The 23,208-nt window shown below is 47.7% G+C and overlaps 1 protein-coding gene across 4 annotated transcripts in view; it reads left to right on the forward strand.

Moving 5' to 3' along the window:
- The window catches only part of SERGEF (secretion regulating guanine nucleotide exchange factor), a 256,873-nt gene that overhangs the window by 23,463 nt on the left and 210,202 nt on the right, over positions 1–23,208 (forward strand). For all 4 annotated transcript variants that reach the window (XM_027979347.3, XM_027979349.3, XM_027979348.3 and 1 more), the window contains exon 8: positions 3,839–3,997. In XM_027979347.3, coding sequence (XP_027835148.2) covers positions 3,839–3,997 — 159 coding nt within the window. The remainder of the gene's footprint in view (positions 1–3,838; positions 3,998–23,208) is intronic.

Raw genomic sequence — 23,208 nt, forward strand, 5'->3', positions numbered from 1 at the left:
TGACAGTGCAGCATTTTTTTTGGTTGCGTTGGCTCTTTGTAGCTGCACAGGCTTTTCTCTCGTTGCAGCAAGTGGGAGCTCCTCTCTGGTTGTGGTCCGAGGGCTTCTCACTGTGATAGCTTCTCTTGTTGCAGAGCACGTGCCCTAGGGTGCGTGGGCTTCACCCTAGTGGTTTACCACCCCTAGTCGTTGTGGCACGGGAGCTCAGCAGTTGCGGCTTCCAGGCTCTACAGCACAGGCTCAGTAGTTGTAGGCTTAGTTGCTCTGTGACGTGGGATCTTCCCGGATCAGGGATTGAACCCATGTCTCCTGGATTGGCAGGTGGATTCTTTACCACTGAACCACCAGGAAAGCCCCAGCATTTTCTTGAAAGTGAAAGTTATCTCTCTCAAAGTTTATCTTTTTCAAAGCCCAGATTGCCCTGATTCCTGCAGGTAGTCTGGAGACTATAGCTATGAGAGATTTATGTTGGTAAGCCCTCTTGCCCAGAGTTGAATGCATTTCATTTTTTAAGGCAAGGGAAATGACTTTCCTACACTGTATTTACAGTGTTTTATGTGGAAATTAAAGATGTGTACACTTTACAGCTGTGTATCTGTAAAATAATGGGGGCATGCATTCTTCAACATCAAATTTGAGGAGTTGTTATGGTGTCCAGAACACAAGAGCAATGGCACCCCACTCCAGTACTCTTGCCTGGAAAATCCCATGGACGGAGGAGCCTGGTAGGCTGCAGTCCATGGGGTCGCTGAGTCAGACATGACTGAGCAACTTCACTTTCACTTTTCACTTTCACGCTTTGGAGAAGGAAATGGCAACCCACTCCAGTGTTCTTGCCTGGAGAATCCCAGGGACGGTGGAGCCTGGTGGGCTGCTGTTTATGGGGTCGCACAGAGTCGGACACGACTGAAGTGACTTAGAAGCAGCAAACACTTTATAAATTCTGAATTATAGATAATTTGATATTTAATGAATTAAAAGAAACTAACTAATGAAGGAAATACCTGCTTTTAGCCTCTGGCTCATATTAGGTAGATTTGTAGATATGCTAAAACGGGTGAGCTGAAATGAATGACAGCTCTAAGGGACTCTTCTGGGCATGTGATCCCCCACCTCCCCTTTTATAGAGGGGACGAGAAGTGACTAGTTCATCCCTTGTAGTCCTCACTAGCTCTGGGAGAAGGCATTCTTTTCCAAGAATAAGAATAGACTAAGAGGTTTCAACTTTTAGTCTAACTTAAAATGGCTAGTATTATGTAAACCTAGAGATTCTTCTAATTGCTCGTTAATATCGATTTCTTCAAAAATCTTATATTACTAAAACGATTTATTATTTCATATGCGGGTACTTTTGTTATGGTGTTTTAAAAACCCAGATGTTGAATTTTTTATTGAGATGTGCTTCATATATGAAACTCACTCCTTTAAAGTGTGCAGTTTAGTGATTTTTAGAGTATATGCACAAGATAATTTGTTTTGGATATTTTGAATGTGACTTAAAAGGGTCAAGATTAATATCCCTCTTTCCTGGTCCGGTTCAAGTTGTGACACACTGCGTTTTGTTCGGTGCTCTCTAGACCTCTCTGGAGTTGTAGCTTATGTAACTGTTTGGCATTGCAGCAGAATTTAATTTTGCCTGCTGATGCACAGCGTAATGATCTGCATGTGGAAGACAGTTTGTCTTTGCAAAAAGATGGTTTAGACTTACTAAGATAAATGAAGGCTTATAACGGACACAGGCTCATTGTCAGTGGCACCTTGGTAGCTCAGCAGTCTCTTTCATGGGTGGAGGCTTTGCCGAGGGGCTCCACTTCCCTCTTGTAAGGGATCCTCATACTTAACACACCCTGGTGAGGTCTAGGGAGGTTGTCTTCTCTCTAGGCATGAAACAGACCAAATTTGCTGTATAGAACTGCTGTATGTCAGTGCTGCAAGGTCACCCGGGGGACACAAAGACTCCACTGATTTATGGTCCTGCATTTTAGACTTGGGCTTCCCCGGGGGCCCTAGTGGTAAAGAGCCCCTCTGCCAGTGCAGGAGATGTAAGAGACACAGGTTCGATCCCTGGGTTGGGAAAATGCCCTGGAGAAGGAAATGGCAACCCACCCCAGTATTCTTGCCTGGAAAATTCTGTAGGCAGAGGAGCCTGGCGGGCTACCCTCCATGGGGTTGCAAAGAGTCAGACACGACTGAGGGACCGAGCACAGAGTTTAGACTATGAAACAGAGACCCAGAATGTGAAGTGATGTGCCCAGTGTCAAAGAGTGATCCAGCAGCAGATCTGGGACTTAAACCCCAAGTCTTGGCCTCATATCCTTTAATGATACTGTTTGGCTTCTGATTGGTTTTTGAGAATAGATCAAGCTGCTCCAGGGCAAGCGATGCTGTAAACCTTTATTGGGAGGTCACAGGCTGCAGTGGAAGTGGAAAATCTGGCTTCTGGTCCTGCTTGATCCCTAATGAGCCTCGCAATCTTGAAAGTCACTTAATGTCTCTGATCCTTGGTTAATTTATCTTCCAGAAGAGTGCTGTCTAGGAGAAATATAATGTGAGCTGCATTGCAAAAAGTAAAAAGAAACAGGCGAATTAATTTTAATAATTTATTTTGCTTAACCCAGTACATCCAAAATATTATTGCAACGTGTAATCAATATGAAAATTCTTAAGGAGCCATACTCTTTGTTTTTGCACAAACAAAAGTTTTAAGTTTTTGTACAAACAAAAGTCATAAGTTTTTGCAGTACATTGTGCTTTTTTTTTTTTGTCTTCAAAACATCTCATTTGAACCTCACAATAATCCTGTGGTATAAGCAGGAATAAGACTGACTGACATTGTGATTTAATAGAAAGAGCAATTTCAGAGTCAAGTGACTCTGGCTCCTTAGCCGCCTGTGGGCACCATGTGCTGTCCTGCACAGTGTTACGTGTTAGGGTCGGGGAAGCACTGAGAGATCATCCAAGCAGTCACAGACTGTAGATTCATAAGCCAGACTGTGGCCTGTGCCCCCTTTTGTTTGACTTCCAGTTAAAGATTTGCTGAATTTGAATGCCTTCTGGACAGCCATGTGCCCTCTGGTTTGCCGTAGTCGCCCGCTAATCTCTACTGTACATCAGTTATAGTGCCCTTCTTCACCATCAGCTTTCCCTCCAGTCTTCAGCTGGTGAAACCAAGGTTTGGAGAGGAAGTGGTTTGTGCAAGGTCAGTAACTAGTTAGCAGATCCAAGAATAGAAGCCAGAGTCACTTGACTCTGAATTTGCTCTCTTTCTATTAAATCACAATGTCAGTCAGTCTCATTCCTGCTTATATCAAAGGATTATTGTGAGGTTCAAATGAGCTTAGGTGCTATGCGAATGTGATACAATAACTATATTTTCCACTGAACAGGGCATGTGGTGAAATCATCAGATATTTATAAAGTTTAAACTTTAAATAATTTGTCTTTTAACTTGTTTTTTGAAAAGCTAATATATATTTTTCCTAACAAAAGGTAAGCATTTATTTAAAAAATGTAGAAAACAGAGAACCATATGTCTTGCACATGGTGGATGTTGAATAAATATTTGTTGAATGAATTAATGAAAAAATAAACTCACTTTCCTGTTCCTTGACAAACTGTTAAGAACATTTGGCCTTTTTTCCTATTTATAGAATTACAAAAAAATCTTATGTATTATGCTATACATGAATTTGGTATCTTGCTTTGCCCTATTCAATATTGTAGGGTAAGAATAATACAACTTCTTTGAATCACTTTTTTCCCCCAGACTCTGGTTATTTTCCATCATTTTGGGCTAATGTTTCTTTACCTCTTTTGTTTCCCTTCTGTTTGTTTAAAGATGCAGGAGAGCTGTATGTTTGGGGAAGCAACAAACACGGGCAACTGGCTTCCCAGGCTGCTTTCCTCCTCCTGCCCCAGAGAATAGAAGCACATTGTTTCCAGAATGAAAAGATCGCTGCTGTCTGGAGTGGGTGGACACACCTGGTTGCTCAGACAGGTGAGAGAACAGCAGGGAATTTGTGGTTGGGAAGAGCAGCTGGGGGACAGCTGTCTAAATAGCTATGAATGCGCGGCAGTAGGTAGGTTGGTTTTCCGTGATGAAAAGCTTGAAGGACTGGGAAGGGGAGGATCTGAGATCTATTAATAGTTCTGCAGTCAGTCAGATATGCGGCTTTACCTCTCTGGATCATAGATTTGTATCCAAAAATGTAAGGCTGGGTTAGGTTAACTCCTTGTGGTTCTAAGGGTCCATGAGGTGTCGAGAAGGAACAGGCACCACCCAGGAATTTGTCCAGGTTGTTGGGAAGATCTTTGCCTTCTCATAGCTAAAGGAGTGACTCTATTTCCATTTCCACCTGAGTCTAAATTCAAGGCATCAGAAACTGTTAAGTTAAATGTTCAAGATTGAGGCAGGAGCATTATTTTGAGTCATAGCTGGCATGGTGTTTTGGTGTGGATTTTTATTAACCCTAACAAATTGTACATTGATTCGAATATCTCACGTGTTCCCTCAGACGTTACTTTACCAGGCCGGGCCATCCAGCTTTTGGCATCTTTGTCTTTTCTTGATTCATCCTTATTGTTTCTCATCTTTCCCATAGGGCATTTCTTCTTTCCTAGTCTTCATATTCCTGACTGTGTTCTCAGGGTTTGTTTTTTCATAGCTGCCCTTCCTCCCAACCTTCCTAGAGCTCTTGCTGACACAGAGTTTCCCAGGCTGGCAGGTTGTGATTCTTGAGATCCATCATCGTGTCAAGGCCTTCTGAACTTCAGGGGTTCTCAGGAGTCCCTTTGCTTGCTCTTGGCCTGCTTGTTAGCGCCATGCCGATCAGTAGACCCCCAAATACCTGATGACTTATTCCAGTGCCTTCTGACTTCTGCAGGTTTTCAAGTCCGCTTCAGTTATCCTTGGTTAGTCACACATACTACATGTTTGAACACACAAACATAGGCTTAGGAGTATTTACATCCATGATGCTCTTAATTGGTTCTTAAATTTGTTTTTTTAAGATTGCTTTGAAACAGAGGCCTGTATAACCAAGGTGTATAATAAACTTTCCGCATTTACTTTTTCAGAGGATGCTCTAATGATGTCATTCATTTGGAGGCAAGTCATGACTTTCCTCACAGTAGTTCAGACTGCTTAAAGATTGGGACCATCTACAGAAATTTATCTTAAAGAGACTCTCTGAGCATAGTAGCTACTTATTTGTATAATTGTTAACTGTTTCTTTTCTCCTCCTGACAGTGAGTTCTATGAGAGGAAGCCCCATATTAGCCTTGCTCACATCTGTATCTCCACCGCCTCCCAAAGAAAGTATTCATTGGCTGCATTAAACCTTCTAGTTAAAAGAGACTAAACATACTCCAATGAGGCAGGGTAGACTGCGAGGATTCCTCTTAAGAGGTCCATGATCAGAAGGCTTCAGTTTGTCTCTTTATTGGGAACCTTTTGAGCAGTGGGCTAAGCTTGAAGAAACAGAGGAGATGGGCCATGCCCTGTTGGGGCTTCCCAGGTGGCGCTAGTGGTAAGAACCTGCCTGCCAATGCAGGAGATATAAGAGACACAGGTTCAATCCCTGGGATGGAAAGATCCCTTGGAGAAGGCAATGGCTACCCACTCTAGTATTCTTGCCTGGAGAACCCCATGGACAGAGGAGCCCAGTAGGCTGTAGTTAATGGGGTCGAAAAGAGTTGTTCATGACTGAAGTCACTTGGCACGCACGCATGCCCTGTCCCTGCCATGTGTGGACGGGCTGAAGAGTGCAGAGGCAGAAGGTTTTACCCATCCGTCCACCATACACATGGTGAGGATCCGTTTAGGTACCATTCCTTGTGCTTGCTCCTAGTCCTGCCCTCGAGGAGCCCACTGTCAGTGGGGGAGACAGGTCTGGTGTCCGATCCCAGTGCATCAGTGGAGCCAAGTCATCGTGCAGAGGGGCACAGACACTAGCAGTAGTGTGACTCACTGGGTGTTAACAGGTGGGCGTTTCATGCTTAGTCAGTCTTCAGAGAATCGCAGTGCAGCAGGATACACTTACTACCAAGCGGCAGTGGGTTTAGTTGAGTCTGTCAGTAAGCCTGTTAGCTGGTTAGGCAGCTGACTAAAGAAAGGCATAGAGGTGTTGCTGCTTTGATTCTGACTTTGCATCGTTGGAACTCATTCTGATCTCCACGTCTGGGCAAATGGCACGGCCCTCGGGGTGGGAGGTTGGAACCCATGTCCCTGACACTGCCTGAGTCACCCCAGCTTCTCTGTGGGGCTCAGCTTCAGGTTTTTACCGCCCCTTGAAAGCATGGTCTTTGGGTAAAGTTTTGCTGTTTAATTACCTTGATTCGGATCTCTTGTTTGTGTGCTTTGTCCCTTTCCCCTTTCTCCCGAGTGCAGAGTGGTTGGAAGCTGGGATGTGGAGTGGCCTGGTTGCCGTAATGAGTTTCGGGTAGATGAGAGATCCCTGCTGTTTGACTCACCAGTTTTACCCTCTTCCCCAGCAGTCATGGACGCCTTTGCCCTGGGACGGTGTCATTGAAAAGAAAACAGCCAGGGCCTCCAGTTTAATCAGACCCAGCTGCTCATGTTAACAGGAACAAAATTTGCTTAGAGGGTCAGAAGCAACTCATTACTGGAACAAGGAGTTATTTGATTCAAGTTGTTTTCACAAGGTCCGGAGGAGAATGGTTCCTGGGACCTACCTGCAGCCACATCAGCATAGAAGGCTGCCTCCTGTCTCATTCTGCAAGGCATTAGGGTGTGATATTGATTAAAAACAGCTTATGGGCCGTGACCATGGATCTGCCCAGTAAGGTGGGCTGGACTGGGTTAGGATGAGAGCAGGGAAGTAGACAGTGCTGTCGCCTTACTGGTGTGATAGTCCCTACACCAGTGACTCCCAGCCACAGGCCACTTTGTACCTTGGGGGATATCTGCAAGGTTTCAGAATGTGTGTGGTTGTAACATCTGGGGTTGGGGTGCTGCTGGCCTCTAGTCGGTACAGGCGAGGGATGCTGCTAAATGTCCTACCATGCAGAGGTGGCCCCCGCAACACAGAACACCCAGCCCCAGCTGGTAGTGGTGCCACCATCAAGGAACGCTGCCCAAGATGGCCACCCCTGAGGCAGGTGCTGAGCGAGGGCAGGCCACATGGTACCAGGATAACTTTTGCAGTTCATGCGCATGGGACTCTGGGATGCAGCCTCTGCTCTCCCCCAACAGGAGTCTGGTGCCTGCCTGCAGTACTTGCGATGGAAAAATACTTTTCTCCGTTAGTCAGAAGCACTTGGAAAGAGTCCAGGAGAACCTGTTCTAATCTGGGAAAGTTGGCAAGGTACCTGTGTCTCAGGCTGGTGGAGCTGCATTCTAGAAACCTTTCCCAAGCTGCTTAATGTCCCTGATCATTGTTCTCAGGAACTTCATGGGACTCCTGGGTGACTTTATCTGGGCTCGGTGACCTGCAGCTGTCTCCTCTGAGATTCGTGATTTCCTGGCCTGAAGTGGTTCCTGTGAGAACTGGATGGCAGATCTGGGTGCCTTCTTAGTTGATGACCTTAATGAAGTCACTTCACCTGTCTAGGCTTCAGTTTCCTCATTTCTCAAGCCAGGATGTTAAAACCTACCTCCCTTCCGTCAGCTGCCGTAGGGTTCAAATGAGTCAGTCTGTTGAATGGTGCTGTGCTGTGTGCTGTGCTTAAGCGGCTCAGTTGTGTCCAGCTCTTTGCAACCCCATGGACAGTAGCCTGCCAGGCTCCTCTGTCCAAGTAATTCTCCAGGCAAGAATACTAGAATAGGTCGCCATGATCTCCTCCAGGGGATCTTTACAAACCAGGGATCGAACCCAGGTCTCCCACGTTGCAGGCAGATTCTTTAGTTTGGGTCACCAGGGAAGCCCAAGAATACTGGAGTGGGTAGCCTATTCCTTCTTCAGGGGATCTTCCCGACCCAGGAATCAAAGCGGGGTCTCCTGCATTGCAGGTGGATTCTTTATCAGCTGAGCTACATGAATGGTCCTAACTAATTGTAAAATGCTCCGTATACCTAAGTGGGGATGACTGTGGTTAGGGTGTGTGAGTATAATATTAAGGAATTAGCAGGTGCTTTTAGAAAGGCTTTTATTTCAGCAGGGTCTGTGCAGGGCTGGAGACAGGGCTCATGAACTGGCTAGGGGTGCCTTGCTTGAGATCCAGCTCTGACAGGCAGTTTTCTAAGGTTTTTCACTTACATGCAGCAGGCATGTAGCTCTCTGATATGATCAATGTAGGATTATCATGGCCTTACAGGTAGTTTTCCCTGTTAAAATCTCTGATCACACTCCACCCCAATTTGTAACTGTATACATCCATTTGCATTCTTTTTTAAAAAGTATTTATTCATTATTCTTTGGCTGTGCCGGGTCTTCACTGCTGTGTGTGGGTTTTCTCTAGTTGTGGTGGGCGGGGGCTACTCTCTAGTTTCTTTGCATGGACTCTCGTAGTATCTTGTCTTGCTGTGGCTCCCAGGCTCTGGAGCGCAGGCTCAGTAGTTGTGGCGCATGGGCTTAGGTGCCCTGTGGCCTATGGGCTCTTCCTGGACCAAGGATTGAACCCGTGTCCCCTGCATTAGCCATTGGACCAGCAGGGGAGTCTCATTTGCATTCTTATTTGTTTAACGTCTAGGCTGTAAATTCCATGAGAGCAGCGTTTGTTCACAGCTATATCCCCAGCACCTGGCACAGGCCTGGGCACAGGGTAAAGGATTAGTAACTAACTGCTGAATGAATGACCAAATGGTGAGGTAGAGAGAAGCCTGGCTTTGGAGTCAGACAGACTGAGCTGTGACTCTCGGCTCTGCCAGCTTCTGACAGTGGTGGCAGCTCCACCTCTCCCCACCAGCAGCGCCCCCGCTCCACCCCGTAGTTCAGGCCATGTCACCTCTTGCGGGGTCCCACAGTGGCCCCTGCCTGGTGACCTCATCTTCCCACATTCATTCAGTCCCTCTCACCCACTCTGTTCCCCATCTCTCAGTTGGAAGATCTTTTCAAGCCCATGTGTCGAGTTCTAGCGTCTCCCATTGCTCTTAGGATAAAGACAAGTCCTTAGTGGTTGCCAGGCCCTGCATGGTCTGCCCTCTGCCTGCCTTTCCAGCCCTGTTTCTGACCATGCAAACCCTTGATCTCTAGCTGACCTCTCGTCTGGTACCTGGATGCATCCTGTATGTCCCATCATAGTGCCTTTGCAACTGATCTTCCTTCTATTTGTCATGCTTATCCCTGCTCTCCTTCTTCATTTTGACTTAGTTAAATACGTTTTTCCCCACCCCGCTGGACCTCAACTTAATCATCACGTCCTCAGGGAGGCCTTCCCTTGACATTCCTGACTCATCACTTTTCCCTTTTCTCTCTTCTCAAGCACTACAGCCTCTCCTTTGTGCTATTTTCTATAGGATTCTTTAACTCATTTCCATCCCACTAGATTGTAAGCTCCATCTGGACAGGAGCCACATCTGTTTTGCTCAGCATTGTGTCCTCTGTGCTTAGCAAAGTACTTGGCACATCCGAGGTAGGTACTCAGTGCGTGCCGGACTAATGAATAAGCCTAATTTCTCTGAGCTTATTTCCTCATTAGGAAAGCAGGGAAATTTTGCTGACCTTGGATGAGGATTAAATAAGATGGTGTATCAAATCTTCCAGCATCCAGCACAGGACTGGGCTTGCGTCGGTTCAGTATACCTTAGCTTCCTCTGTCCTTTGAAACTGGAGTGATCAGGAAGTCAAATGCCCCATATCTTCTCTTTCCGGCAGAGGTCTCTGTGGGGCTGGATCTGAATGTCTCTGGATAGGTAACAGGTTGACTCAGGACTGTCCTGGCAAGTGCAGAAAGATCAATGTTTAAAGATGCTAAGTGCTGGTTGCTGGTGATTTATTAGAATTTCATGGAGAACGATTTACCTGAGATCCAAACCTTAATATAGGATTGGTTAGAATGTTTAGAGCCCAGCTGCCTTGGGGATGCTAGAAGTGTTCCCTGGGCCACGCAGTATCCCAGAACAGCCTTGCGGTCTCACGCAGGCTATGTACTGAAAAAGTGAGCCCCAACGCAGAGTTCTTGACACTCTTCACTCTCTTCAATGTCACCTTAAAAGGTCCTGAAGTCTTATCTTTTCAAGAATCAGAAATGGAAAGAGAAACTCCCTCACCTGGGAAGTGAGAAAACTGAAACTGAGAGGCAGGAACGTGCATCTATGGCAGCATCGAGGCTGCAAATTCAGTTCTACTTTTCAGTAATTTCCCCGCCCCCTCCTTTCAGTATTTTCCTGGTTCTTGGTTATGTCCTTTCAGTTGAGATATTTTTTATTCTTTCATTTCTTCAAAGTGGGGAATTGCATGATACGTGTGGAAGGGACCGGATCTTAGCCATTCTCCTTTCTTCAGGAGTCACAGATGGAGAAATATTTTATTGCATTTGATGTCTAAGCATTAGTGAAATCTAAGCCCAGCCATTGATTCACACTAAACTGAGTTTATAAATATACTTAATGCTGATTTTTCTGTTTGGGGGCCAAGATCCCTCCAGAATAGGGTGATAGTGTATATTACTCTGTCTTCTCTGGGACCTTATGTCATGAAACCTCAACCGAGCTCAGGGAGGTTCTGACCTCATGGGCTCTATGTAAAGCAGGGATGTTGGAATTCTTGATGTTTGTGCTTTAGAACTTTGAAAACCCAAAGGTTGAAAGTCAAATGGAACCCAAAGGACTCTTTTTTTAAAAAAAATTATTTACTTATTTATTTATTTTTTCAAAGGATTCTTTTTGAAGTGGATAGTTTTTGCTTCTTGTTTAAACCACTATTTTTTATCCTAGAATCCTTAGCATGTCAGGAATGGATGAGAACTTAGATCTCATCTGGTCTGACTCTCTCAGCTTAGAGATGGCAAAACTGAAGCCTGAAGAGGTGGACGCACTGAGAGTGAGGTAGGAGGGAGGACAGGACTGGGGTCTCATGGCCTGGGTTTAGTGCTCTTTACACCTTGTCACTTTCTCTGCAGAGATGAGGAGGAAATGTGCATGATTTAACTACACACACCAAGCGACCTAAACCAGGCATAATAGTTCCTTCTGTACATGAAGTTCAGCCTCAATAAAACACCAATTCTTACCTGAAATGTGTAGCCAGAGGTTCCTTTAATGGATTTGCACGTGGAGTAGAAACTGGAGCTGGTGCTCCGGGAGCACAGGTCTGGAGGCCATCCCGGGACTCACAGAAGCAACTCCTTTCCCCATAAGTCCTGTAACACATTATCACATTATAATAACATAACAGCAGTCCTAGCTCTCGTCGACCACTGTATCACTGTCAAGTGCCTTCACCTCCATTTTCTCATAGGAAGGTGGCAAGATGGGTGTTATTATCCTTGCTTTCCAGACAGGTCCCTAATCAGTTAACTGTACTGCCCTGGTTCACGTAGTTGGACATAGTTAAAACTTGAACCTGGTCTTTTGTCCCCAAACCTGTTACTCTGACTCTAAGAAGCACATATCTCAGAATGCTCTAACCGATGAACTAAATTTCTTTTACTCTTCAAAGAAGCATCTTTTCTCAATTTTTGCCCGTGATTCTCACAAGCAGCAAGAAAGAACATTCCTAGTTATCCTTGATCCTTCAGCAGGTATTAGTGGAATGCTTGTATGTTAGTCACTCAGTCGTGTCCGACTCTTTGCAACCCCATGAACTGTAGCCCACCAGGCTCCTCTGTCCACGGAATTCTCCAGGCAAGAACATTGGAGTGGGCTGCCATTCCCTTCTCCAAATGGTATGGTTACCTAGATGAAATTAACAGTATGCTATAGACTACAGGGAAACATAAAATCCAGAACTACCTTCAGGAATTTTATAGTAGGGTGAACAAATGTAATATTTAGTAGAAAAATTATAAAACATGGCAAACAGCCAGAGGAGTGGCCCAGACACTGAAGGTTCTAGGGTTTTAGGGGAAGGGGAGGTCAGTGTGGTCACAGAGGGGTGTGAAATCCTTGGGGAAGGTCTCATTTTAATGTGTGGAGGGTTTGGGACTTGGTTCTGTTGCTTTCTCTTTGTCCTCTGGTAAGACACAGAACTCTCTGGTCCCCTTCTTCCCATCTGAGCAATAGCAGGTTATGGACAGGATATCCAAAGGCCATCCCAGCTCTGAAATTCCATTATATTAAAAAAAAGTAAAACTGACCTAAGGAAATTATTATGGATACATTGGAAGATTAAGTGTAATACCATTCATTGCAGCCTAATTTATAATGACAAAAACAAATCCATGGAAACAAATGAAATTGTAGGGGGTTTGGTTAAATAAATTATGGTACAAACATATGTTGGAATATATACCCACTACATAGAATGTTTTAGAAGGATATTTAATAACCGAAGAATATGCTCATGATATGGTAAGTAAAAAGAGTAGATTGCAAGGTTACTGTACTACAGCTTCTATTTTTTTTTTCCAAAAAGAATGTTTACATGGGTGAATTTTCTTTTCTTTTGTATTTTCTATGCTGAATATGTAATTTGCAGCCTGATTATATCCCCCATAAATGTCAGTGAATAAACTTTCTTGTCCCTCAGTGCAGGGAACTGGCCCCTTTGCTGGTGTATTCTTGTGTGTATATGCCCTTGACATCACTTCCATGGGCCTCGTTTGGGAGGTCGCATGGAAAAGAGGCAAGAGATTGTAGAAGGAGGCAGGAAAGCACAGGTCTATTTTTGGCTCAGTCATGAGTCAGCTTTGTGGCCTGAGGAAACTTTGTGACCTTTCTGCACATCTCTGAGCCTTGGTTTCCTCATCTGAAGAAGGGAGTTGGAGGTCACAAACAGTCCTTTGAGCTCAAGATACACTCATTCCTAAAAGTGGAGAATTTCTTCGCTGTCATGGAACCAGCTGAGAGCTGATTCAGCTGAGAGCTGAACCAGCTGATTCCTTGAGACTGGGTCCTTTCTTTCTCTTTCACTCCTCAGTCCCTGGATTTAGCTGGCTAGCTGTAAGATCTGTCCCATTCAGAGTTGGGGATGAAACTCAATGGGGCTGAGACCAGGGAGTGTAGTGACAGTGTTACACCACTAGAGGGAAGCAGTGTTTGACTACTTGCCCTATCTGCTCTGCGGGTGAAGAGTGGCCTTGATTTGTCTCAATTTTATTTCAGATTCTAGAATTTTAGATTGAAGAGGACTTTGAAGACCACCCAGCAGAACTCAGTTATGCATATGTGAGATAATAGAGGCCAGAAAAGGCAAGGGACCTGCTTTAAGTCACATAGGTTTTTTTTTTTTCCTCTGGGTCTTTATTATAGAGTTAAGAAGAAGGCTATAGACAGAGCTAAGAATGTGATCAGTTGCACGCACAGAAGATGGACTGTTTCTCCTGATTGTGCAGGAATCTGAGGGATCTGCTTGTGTACACATTCACCCAGCTCTTCTGGCCAGGTGCCAAGAGGCCTGGAGGTAGAAAAGAGAAGATAAAACAAGACCCCAAGGGGCAGCATCTGGTGGGGGAAACCCATGCAAACACGTGATGCTACCCATGTGTCTTCCTCCATCTCTGTCACCCTCCTGTGGTCTGCCTAGCCTAGGATCCGGGCTGTGGTAGTGCTTGGAGGCTGGTTTACTGAAGACCTGCAGACATCCTCCTGAATGACGTCCTCCAAGGGCAGGAGGCACGCTGACCGTCTCCAGTTTGTTATTCCCAGTGAACTTCTTCAAGCAGTACTCACATGTTCACATGTCCTCTCTTGCCGTTTCTTGAGGTTTGCAGGGAGTCCTGGCACTTTATTTGCCACCTTCCAAAGGTTTTATTTCCTTGACCTGGGGTTGACTTTACTTTTGGTTTCCAGGGTGCTCACTGGCCCTAAGCATTGTGGTAAAGTAGAACTGTGCTCTGGTAGGACACCCCTGGTGGTCCAGTGATTAAAACTCCATGCTTCCAATGCGGGGGCTTGAGCTCGATCCCTGGCTTGGAAACTTGGAAACTAAGATCCCAAATGCTGAGCAGCATGACCAAAAAAAATCCCCCCCAAAACCAGCACTCAAACAAAAAAGAACACTGCACCCCCCACATAAAAAAAGAAAACCAAACAACAGTGCAGAAATGAGCATGGTCTGGGAGCTGGCAGCGGTGTGACCTTGGGCAGGTTCCTCCTTTCTTTGGGCAGGGAAGTCAAGCTCTCAGCTGCAGCTGTGTCATCTCTGCTAGAGAGCTGAAGTTTTGGCGTTATTTTTGGTTTTTGTGTTTGGCAATGAACACCCATTGATCCGTGGTTTAGAGGAGTGCAGTGTCTGTCCAGCTGCAGCAGAAGCAAAATTTACCCTTTGAAGTGTGTGTTTTTCTTATAAGGGCCTTGCAGAGGACCTGGCCCAAGCCAGGTTCAGCTGGTCCCATGAGGCCACCAGATGGCAGCAGTGGGCAGGCAGATAGTCGTGGGGTGAGCCGATAAAGCCAGCATCCAGAGTTAGAATTAGCAAGGTCAGAGCTGAAAGCACCCCAGAGGTCACTCCCAGGCCCAGAGAAAGAAGTAGGGTACCTGAGGTCTCTGGCTTCCCTGGTGGCTCAGTGGTAAAGAATCCACTGGCAATGCAGGAGGCTTGGGTTTGATCCTGTTTGATCCCTGGGTTGGGAAGATCCCCTGGAGAAGGAAATGGGAACCCACTCCAGTATTCTTGCCTGGGAATCTCATGCGTAGAGGAGCCTGGTGGGCAATAGTCCATGCAGTCACAAAAGAGTCAGACATGACTTAGTGACTAAACAACAACAATACCTGAGGTCTCACCGTGCGTTAACATGTGATTATCTCCTCGCTTGTTAGAAGAACTGAGATTGGTTTGTTTTCTAGCTGGCCGCCGCACAGGAAGAACCAGGAGACAAAGACCTAGGCCATGGACCAGTGACCTGGAGGTGGGAAGGGAAGGGGGCAGTAGTTAACTGTCCGTGTTGGTCTTGATCTCTTCGAGCGTCTGGTCTTAACGGTCTCCACCCTCCCACCCTCAGTAAGGACGGCGTCCATTGTCTTTCTGCTCCCCTCCTGCCTGCACAGTTGTCCTCTGGTTCACAGTCCTCCTATCAGGTTGTACCATGATGGAATCTTTGTCAAGGGTCATCTCAGAGTCCCACACCCAACAGATCTGCAGGCCCAGGGCCTTGCACATTGCAGTAAGTTAGCACAATTGGTTGAACAAAAAAATTCTCTTAAAAAAATTTCCCAGGAAGTCAGAGTAGGGCAGGGAACCAATCTTGCCAAGCACGTACCATGTTCTGGGTACATGCTAAGTACCCATGCTCTGCTGGGTACACATCCATACTTCCCAGAACCCTCTGAGGTGGGGTTCATCTCCCCTGCAGTCCAGGTGAGGAACTTGAGGCTCAGAGAGGCTCAGTGACTTGTCTAAAGTAACACAGCTAATTAACCAAGCAGACAGTGGAAGCATGCTCTGATATCAAAGGTCAGACTCATTTCTTTTGCCTTTGCTACCTCCCTTCAAAGAGACTGCCCTCGAAAAGTAGCAAGTGACTCCCCCAGGCTGGAGGGCAGGGAGGAACAAATGGGTTTTTCTCCTCTGTAGAGAAAGCTGGTGGTGGGCTGCTGGGGAGAGGGGGCCTGAGAAGCAGTGAAGGGCAGGTGTTTGTGGAGCAGGTTCGGGGCGGCACCTGGCGGTGGAAGGCCATCTGAGAAGAGCTCGAGTGCCTTTCCTGTCCAGCAGTTCCCTCTGCTGGGCGTGCTCGTCTCCCTGAGCCCTGCCTGTGTAGCAACTGCCGCGTGCCCATCGCCCTCTGCCCATTGTCACCTCTCACAGGGGCCCTCCCTGTCTGCCACGCCGGAGGTGGCCCCCTCGCCTATCTCAGATGCGGTCTACTCTGCCCACCTTTATCTTCCACCCAAACAGTTTTCACTCCCTGAAACCACATATGGCTTGTTTACTCATTTGTCATCATTCTCCCCTCACCAGGTGTGAGCAAGTTAGGTGAAATAAACCAGTCTGGTTTATGCTCCTCAGCTCTCCCCTGGCATAGAAAAGGGCTCCGTGAGAGTTAGCTGCATGGGCGCCTGGAGCTTTGGATGTGGGAGAGATGCCATTTTTGGAGGCTGGCATCCGAAATTGGATGACTTGGCTCGAGGCCCTGCCCTCTTCCCACCTTCTTGGAGAGGCCCAGGGCCAGGGAGCTTCAGCTCCTTGAGGCTGACGGTGAGGCCTAGGGCCCCAGGTTGCTGCTGCATGTCTGCCAGACCCTGCCTTGGGCCCGTGGCTGCCCAGTCTGTCCAGGGGAGGCAGGGGTGGGGGCCCACCCTGCCGCGAGCTCACAGGGTGCTTCTGGGAAGGGCTCCTTGGTCCCTGGCAAGAGGGCTGAGTTTCCATTCAGAGAACCCTCCTCCTCTTTCCTGGTGGGGATTGATTTGTTCCAGGAGCTCTCTAAAAGTGAGCATTAAGTGACCGGGCTGTAATTGCGCCATCATTTTTAGGTTCTTGACAGATGGCACTGTGCTTGCCCTTCCTCTGGGGACCTTGCCTGTCTCTCGGGAATGCTCAGTAATCGTAGTGACAGCCAGTGCCTTAAAGTGCTCTCGGATGTGGGCCAGGATGAAATTGGCCCATTTTGAGGAATCTTGGATCAGCTCTTTCCTAATCTAAGAGTGACTTTCTACCCCAGGAGGAAGCCTGATGCAGCCAAAAGAACCCGGAAGAGCCAGGTTCAGGTCCTACTTCGGCTGCTAGTTGGCCAGGGGATCTTGGGCTGGTCATTTAGCCTCTCCCGGCCTGAATACCCTTATCTGTCAAACGAGAAACGTAATTCCTAATTTGGCTGCCTCCAGGGGGAGATACCGTGTCATTCATGCCCTCGCACACTCCTTCTTCCACGTCCTCATTCTGCTGCTGCTGCTGCTGCTGCTAAGTTGCTTCAGTCGTGTCCGACTCTGTGCGACCCCATAGACGGCAGCCCACCAGGCTCTACCGTCACTGGGACTCTCCAGGCAAGAACACTGGCGTGGGTTGCCGTTTCCTTCTCTAATGCATGCAAGTGAAAAGTGAAAGTGAAGTCGCTCAGTCGTGTCCAACTCTTAGCGACCCCATGGACTGCAGCCTACCAGGCTCCTCCGTCCATGGGATTTCCCAGGCAAGAGTTCTGGAGTGGGGTGCCATCGCCTTCTCCCATCCTCACTCTACTATTCAACAAATTCTTGTTGAATAGGCTGAGGAGAGGGGAGGGCATTCCAGGCAGAAGGAATCCTGGAAACAAAGGTATAGCAGTAGGAAGTGCTCCCTGGTGTAGTTTGCTTACCACAGGGTCAGATGGGATCAGAAGGGACTGGAATCCCTCAAGAATATAGCTATGGATTTATTCTGGCTTTGCTGTGAGCAGTGGGAGGAGGGGCTGAAGGTTTCGGGGAAGGGGTGAGAGACGTGAACAAGGGAGGGAGGCCCTTCCTTGGAGCGGCTCTTATAGGCAGCTTTCTGCTGCAGCCTCTTCTCTGTGGCTGATTTTGAGGTACTCTGGATTCTAGGGAGTCCTCTCCCTTGTGATCTAATAGAAAGTGCAAAACAGATGGGGACTGGAGTCACCTGGCTCACTGGTTCGGCCTCTGGGGAGCTGTCTCAGGCCGTGGGGACCACGGCACATTTCCTTCCATCTTGAATCACTGGATGAGCAGCTTTGGGTTTCTCCCACACCTCCCCAAGGAGATGAAGGGTGTAGGGAATGGTTATTCATGTTTACCAAGGATGCACTGTGTGCCAGGCGTTTTGCCAGGGCTTTGCAAAATCGTCTATTTAATCCTTACACAAAGTTTGCCTAGCAAGGCTCCCTCTCCACTGTATGTGTGAGGAAGAGAGGTTAAGAGACGTGGCCTCACCCCACCTAGTTACTTGGCCTTATCTTGCTCAGTGTGAAATGGGGTTGGCAATGTCACCTTGTCAACTGGAGGGCGTTACGAGGAGGATCAGGTAAGATCCTGGATATGAAGGCACTGTGTACAATACATGCAGATGCTGCGTGCATAGGCCGTGGCTCATTGGAGCACTGCTTCCCAGAGACCTACGTGTGACTCCCTTGGGCCTTTCCTGCCTGGTGCTAGAAGGTTCAAAGCTCTGGTCTCTCTTCTGGGCACCTTCCCCTAGCCAGCCCCTGGGCCAGGGGCTCCGCTTAGCACTGTTCTCATTTAGTCTGCAAATATGAAGGCATCGCTCTTCTTCAGAAAACTCTATAGTACAAAATTCATATCAATGTATGCTTACTTTTTGGCCATTTTGGTGAAAGCAGTAAGAAGTTATGGAATTTTAATGCTGGAAGAGACATTCTCATCCTTACTTGAAATATGAGGAAAGAGAAGCCTGGGGAGATGGTCCCACAGCTCATGGATACAGGGCCAGGATTAGAACCCAGGGGTCTTGAGCCCATGGCCCTTTCACTGCCCTGCAGCACCTCTTATGAGAGAGACTTTAATTGCTTCATCTCCTTTGTGGAGGAAGGAAGAATCCAGTTTAATAAATTTCATTACACCAGCCCTTTATGTAACAGGGCTGTTTCCGGGTCCTGGCAGATGGTCCATAGTAACAGTGCTGTGCTGATTTGCTTGGAGCTGATCCTCTGCAATGAAACACCCCATGCAGCAGATGCCTTTCCCAGTCCCTGGCCCGGGAAAAGCCAGCCACTTGGGGAAGGCACTGTAGCTTCACCGTTTCTGGTGGGACTTAGTGTCAGTCCCCGAGGTCATCTTAAACTGGCTTGGGTTTTTACAGAAGGGTCACATTGGTGCAGTTTGTTGGTGGGTGGGGTACTGGTAAAAAGGATGTTTCTTCTGGGGCCTGAGGGACAGATGGGCTCAGGGAGCAGAGTGGGAGAGATCGGATGTGGACGGTGGAAGACGGGCTGTCCCTCTGTGGATCTGGCCTGGTGGCCCTTCTTCACACCGTGAGGCCTCAGGTGAGCAATTGGAGTGTAACTTGCAGTGCCCCTTTTGTTGAAATTACTGGGACTCCGCGTCTGATTATCTTCCCTTTCCTGATGAGTGCTTGATCATAATGGTCCTCCTTATGGCCTCTTCTGGTGGTGCTCCTTACTGCCATTGCTTGAGGCAAGTGGGACATTCTCGGGCACCAACAGTGAGTGGGTGTTACTTCTACAGACTCTTCCTGCCCTTGTCCTGCTTCTCAGGTCTCCCTCTTGCAGGGTCCTCCAAGGTGGGGATGGGAGAACCCCCCTGCCCCACCCCATCTGTGAGTACAGCTCTTTTAGGGCTCCAATAGGTCTTAAAAAAATTTTGTTTTAAATGCCATGTGGCATGTGGGATCTTAGTTTCCTCACCGGGGACTGAACTCAACGTCCCCTGCGTTGGAAGTGCCGAGTCTTAACCACTGACTGCCAGGGAAGTCTCCCCAGTAGGTCTTTTACACTCACCTCTCCAGTGTCCTAGCCTGGAGAATCCCCTGGATGGAGAAACCTGGCGGGCTGCAATCCATGGGGTTGCAAAGAGTCAGACACAGCTGAGCAACTGGGCACACACACATGCTGCTGAAGAACCTGGGATAGTCTGTGGGTTTAGAAGAAATTCGAGGCACCATCCAGAGTCAGGTCCCAAGGTGTTCTTGCTGGTTGATCACAGACTGGCATCCCAGGACAGGCTGCTTTCCCTCCGTGCTCCTACCCCTGGGTGAATTTTTTGCCCTTCCAAAGTTCGGGGGCAACATCTGCCTCTCTGCTTGAAGATCTTAATCTGGGCCTCCTATTAATTAACAGTTCAGTTTCTCTTTGAAAACTAAGGATGCAAATAGTGTTGTGGGATCTCTTGGGGTTTCGGAGGTGCAATCCTGGTTTCCTAACATAACAGCTTGGATGCCGCGGTGAATTCTGTAGGATGCCCTGGCCCCAGGTAGTGGTTTTTTCCTGCTCCCGGTCCCGCTGGCCTCAGGTTGGCCTGCAGGGGGAGCTGTGTTCACACAGCCGAGTGCCGGGAATTCACCCAAGGGACCCAGGCAGCGCCTCTCTGCAGGCCCAGGCGTGCTGGAGAACTGCGGCTTTCCCTTGGCCCTGCTGGATCTCCCAAGTCTCATTCCCAGCTCAGCCTCCAGCTTGGGCACCGTGAGTCATCGTCATCAGTGGAAAACTCGGCCTCACCAACAGCTGGGTGCAGTGCTTGGCCTTTTTTTCTTCTTTTTTTTGTAGCTTCACAGAGATGGAAACTGCTGATGATCATTTGCAAGAGACAGCAATTGAAGGCGAAGTTCAGGGCCAGGACGGCAGTTCTAGGTGGGGAGAGGAGAACTCTGAGATAAGGGTGGGGATGTGTTTCTTTCCATTACCTTGCCCTTGGGCCTTCCAAGAAGCCATGCTAGGGAGGCAGGCAGTGAGGGGCTGTGTGGGCCTCACTGGTCTCTGTTCTTTTCTGCCAAGGAGCCCAGGAGGCCTTGGGTAATTAACTGATGCAGGTGACAATGAAAGCTTTGATAGGTTGACTGAGGTTTTTCTAAGAATCTGTGAGGAGAATATGCTAGAAGCCAGAATGACCTGAGTTCTAGTCCTGTTTTGCTTCTAAGCCACTATGTGACCTTGGGTAAGTTAGTCACTCTGCTCACTGGACTGCACTTCTATGGCTGAAGCACGTGGTGGGCGTGGGGTTTGAGTCCCTTGAGGACCCTTGCTGCTCTGGTGCTCTGTGAGTCTGAACTGAATCTAAGAATTTTGAGCCTTGGTCCCACAGTCACCTTCAACAGTTGAGACCTGTAGCTGTTTGTCCTGATGCAGTGAGCGCTGCTGACAGACAATCACACAGGTACAGGTTCCTTGTTATCGCTTAGTCGCTAAGTTGTGTCCAGCTCTTTGTGACCCCATGGACTGCAGCGCACCAGGCCTCCCTGTCCATCACCAACTCCCAGAGCTTGCTCAAACTCATGTCCATCCAACCATCTCATCCTCTGTCGTCCCCTTCTCCTCCTACCCTCAGTCTTTCCCAGCATCAGAGTCTTTTCCAATGAGTCAGCTCTTTGCATCGGGTGGCCAAAATATTGGAGCTTCAGCTTCAGCACCAGTCTTTCCAATGAATATTCAGAATTGATGTCCTTTAGGATGGACTGGTTTGATCTCCTTGCTGTCCAAGGGACTCTCAAGAGTCTTCTCCAGCACCACAATTTGAAAACATTAGTTCTTCAGCACTCAGGCTTCTTTATGGTCCAGCTCTCACATCCATACATGACTACTAGAGAAACCATAACTTTGACTGTACGGACCTTTGTTGACAAAGTGAGGTCTTTGCTTTTTAATGCGCTGTCTAGGTTCAGGAACGTCCTGGTGGCCTGCTTCCTCTCCTCTCCCCACGAGGCCGTGGACAGAGGCTCTTGGAAAGCAGGAAGCTGAAATTCTGGTTCTGGCTCTGCCAAAATACATTGTATATCCTCGGGCAAATCCCTCACCTCCTTTTCCATTTTCTTGAAAATCAAGGATTAGATTCCCTTCTTGGCTTCAACTCCCCCCAACTCCCACCCGCCACCTAGGCTCCTGCTAGCTTTTCTGCAGGGTGTGATTCTTAGCTGCAGAAGCCCTGGGGTATAGTTCCCTTTCTTGCCGGGAGGGAGAGAAGCAAGATTATTTTTTTAATTACGCAGCTAAGATTAGGCAGCAATCTACATTTTAAAATGTTATTAATAAGACTCTGAAAGTGTGCAGAGAAGCTTTGGAGTTGGAATGTGGAATGAGATGGAAAACATCTGCAGAGCCAGCGGCCTCTATTGGGATTTTTTTTTTTCCCTGTGGGTGCCAAGTGACTGCTAGGTGTGACTAGTGGTCCGGTGTGCCACTGGGCCCCTGGAGGAGCAGGAAGCCCTTGCACTCAGCCAGAGAAGCATCCTCAGGGCCGGGGATCGCGGTCCAGCCTCTCAGGATGGTTCTTGCAAACTGGCTTTAGAGAAAGAGTTATAGTCATATTGCCAGTTCCTCTATTTAGAGTTTATAAAGTGCTTTCGTATTTATTGTCTCCTTTTTCATCATAGACCTGAGAGGTAGTTAGAGCCGATCTCACTGCCCCTTGAGGAGTTGGATGAGGTCTCCTCAATGCAAGAGTCTTCCTTTAAGAAAGGGGGTGTGCTACAGAGGAAAAGCCCCAGACAGGAAGCGTGGAGCTGGGCACCTGTCCTGGCCTCCGCCTCCCACGCCCGCTTTGCCTGACCCCTTTCTCTACTTTGTATTTCTCTATAGCACTTAAAATCCTTTGCCAGGGGGTATATTTCATGTGATTTTTGTCTCTTGTTCTGTCTTCCTCTCCCCGCCCCCCCGCCCCCAAATGCTAGAATGTAAACCTCATCAAGGAAGGGGGTTTTGTCTGTTTCCTTCCCAGCTGTGGCCCCTAGCACTGGGACAGCACCCGGTGTGTAGAAAGTGCTCAGGAACTATTTATTGAATATTAAGAGTGCTTGGCTCTGCTTCCAAGTAGTCTGTGTGACTTGGAAGAGTTATTTATTTTCCTCACTTTTGTTTTCTTTTGTGGGGAGTTGGATGGGATGGTCTGTGACATCCTTGTGGCAAACAAAAGCCTGTGGTAAGCAATGCCTGCAACTCTTCTTCCTTTCAGCAAATACTGAGCACCTGCTCTGGGCAGGCCCTGTGCTAGGTGCTGCGAGGGATACAGCGAGCATAGGAAGGGTCACTGTTCTGCACCCTTTGGTTTATATGGTTGTTAATTTTTTAATGTGTCACCTTTACTGGGCCATAGGTGCCCAGATATTTGCGTGAATGTTATTCTAGGTGTTTCTATAAGGGTGTTTTTGGAGATTAACATTCATATATGTAGACTGAGTAAAGCATGCTGCCCTCCCTAATGTGGGTGGGCCTCATCCAATCAGTTGAAGACCTGAATGGAACAAAAGGCTGACCCTTCTCTGAGTAAAACTCTCCTGCCTGACACCAACCAACAGCCTCTGAACTTGGACTCTGGCTCTGCAGATTTTGGACTTGCCAGCCTCCATAACTGGGTGAGCCAGTTCCTTCTACTTTGTCTTGCTCTATAGGACCCCCTGGTTCTTTTTCACTGGAGAACCTTGACCAAGACAGTGGGCGATGTAAGACATCTCATCAAGTGATCTCCTATTTGGCAGCATAGGAGAGTAGTTGGAACAGGGTATAAGCATCATGCCAGTGGCTCCTAAGAAAGGGATGGCCTGTTGTGACTTAGGGGATAATGGAATGTTTTAGGGAGGCAGTGGCATTGGAGCCAGA

Source organism: Ovis aries, chromosome 15, assembly GCF_016772045.2.
Source record: "Ovis aries strain OAR_USU_Benz2616 breed Rambouillet chromosome 15, ARS-UI_Ramb_v3.0, whole genome shotgun sequence".
Lineage (NCBI taxonomy): Eukaryota > Metazoa > Chordata > Mammalia > Artiodactyla > Bovidae > Ovis > Ovis aries.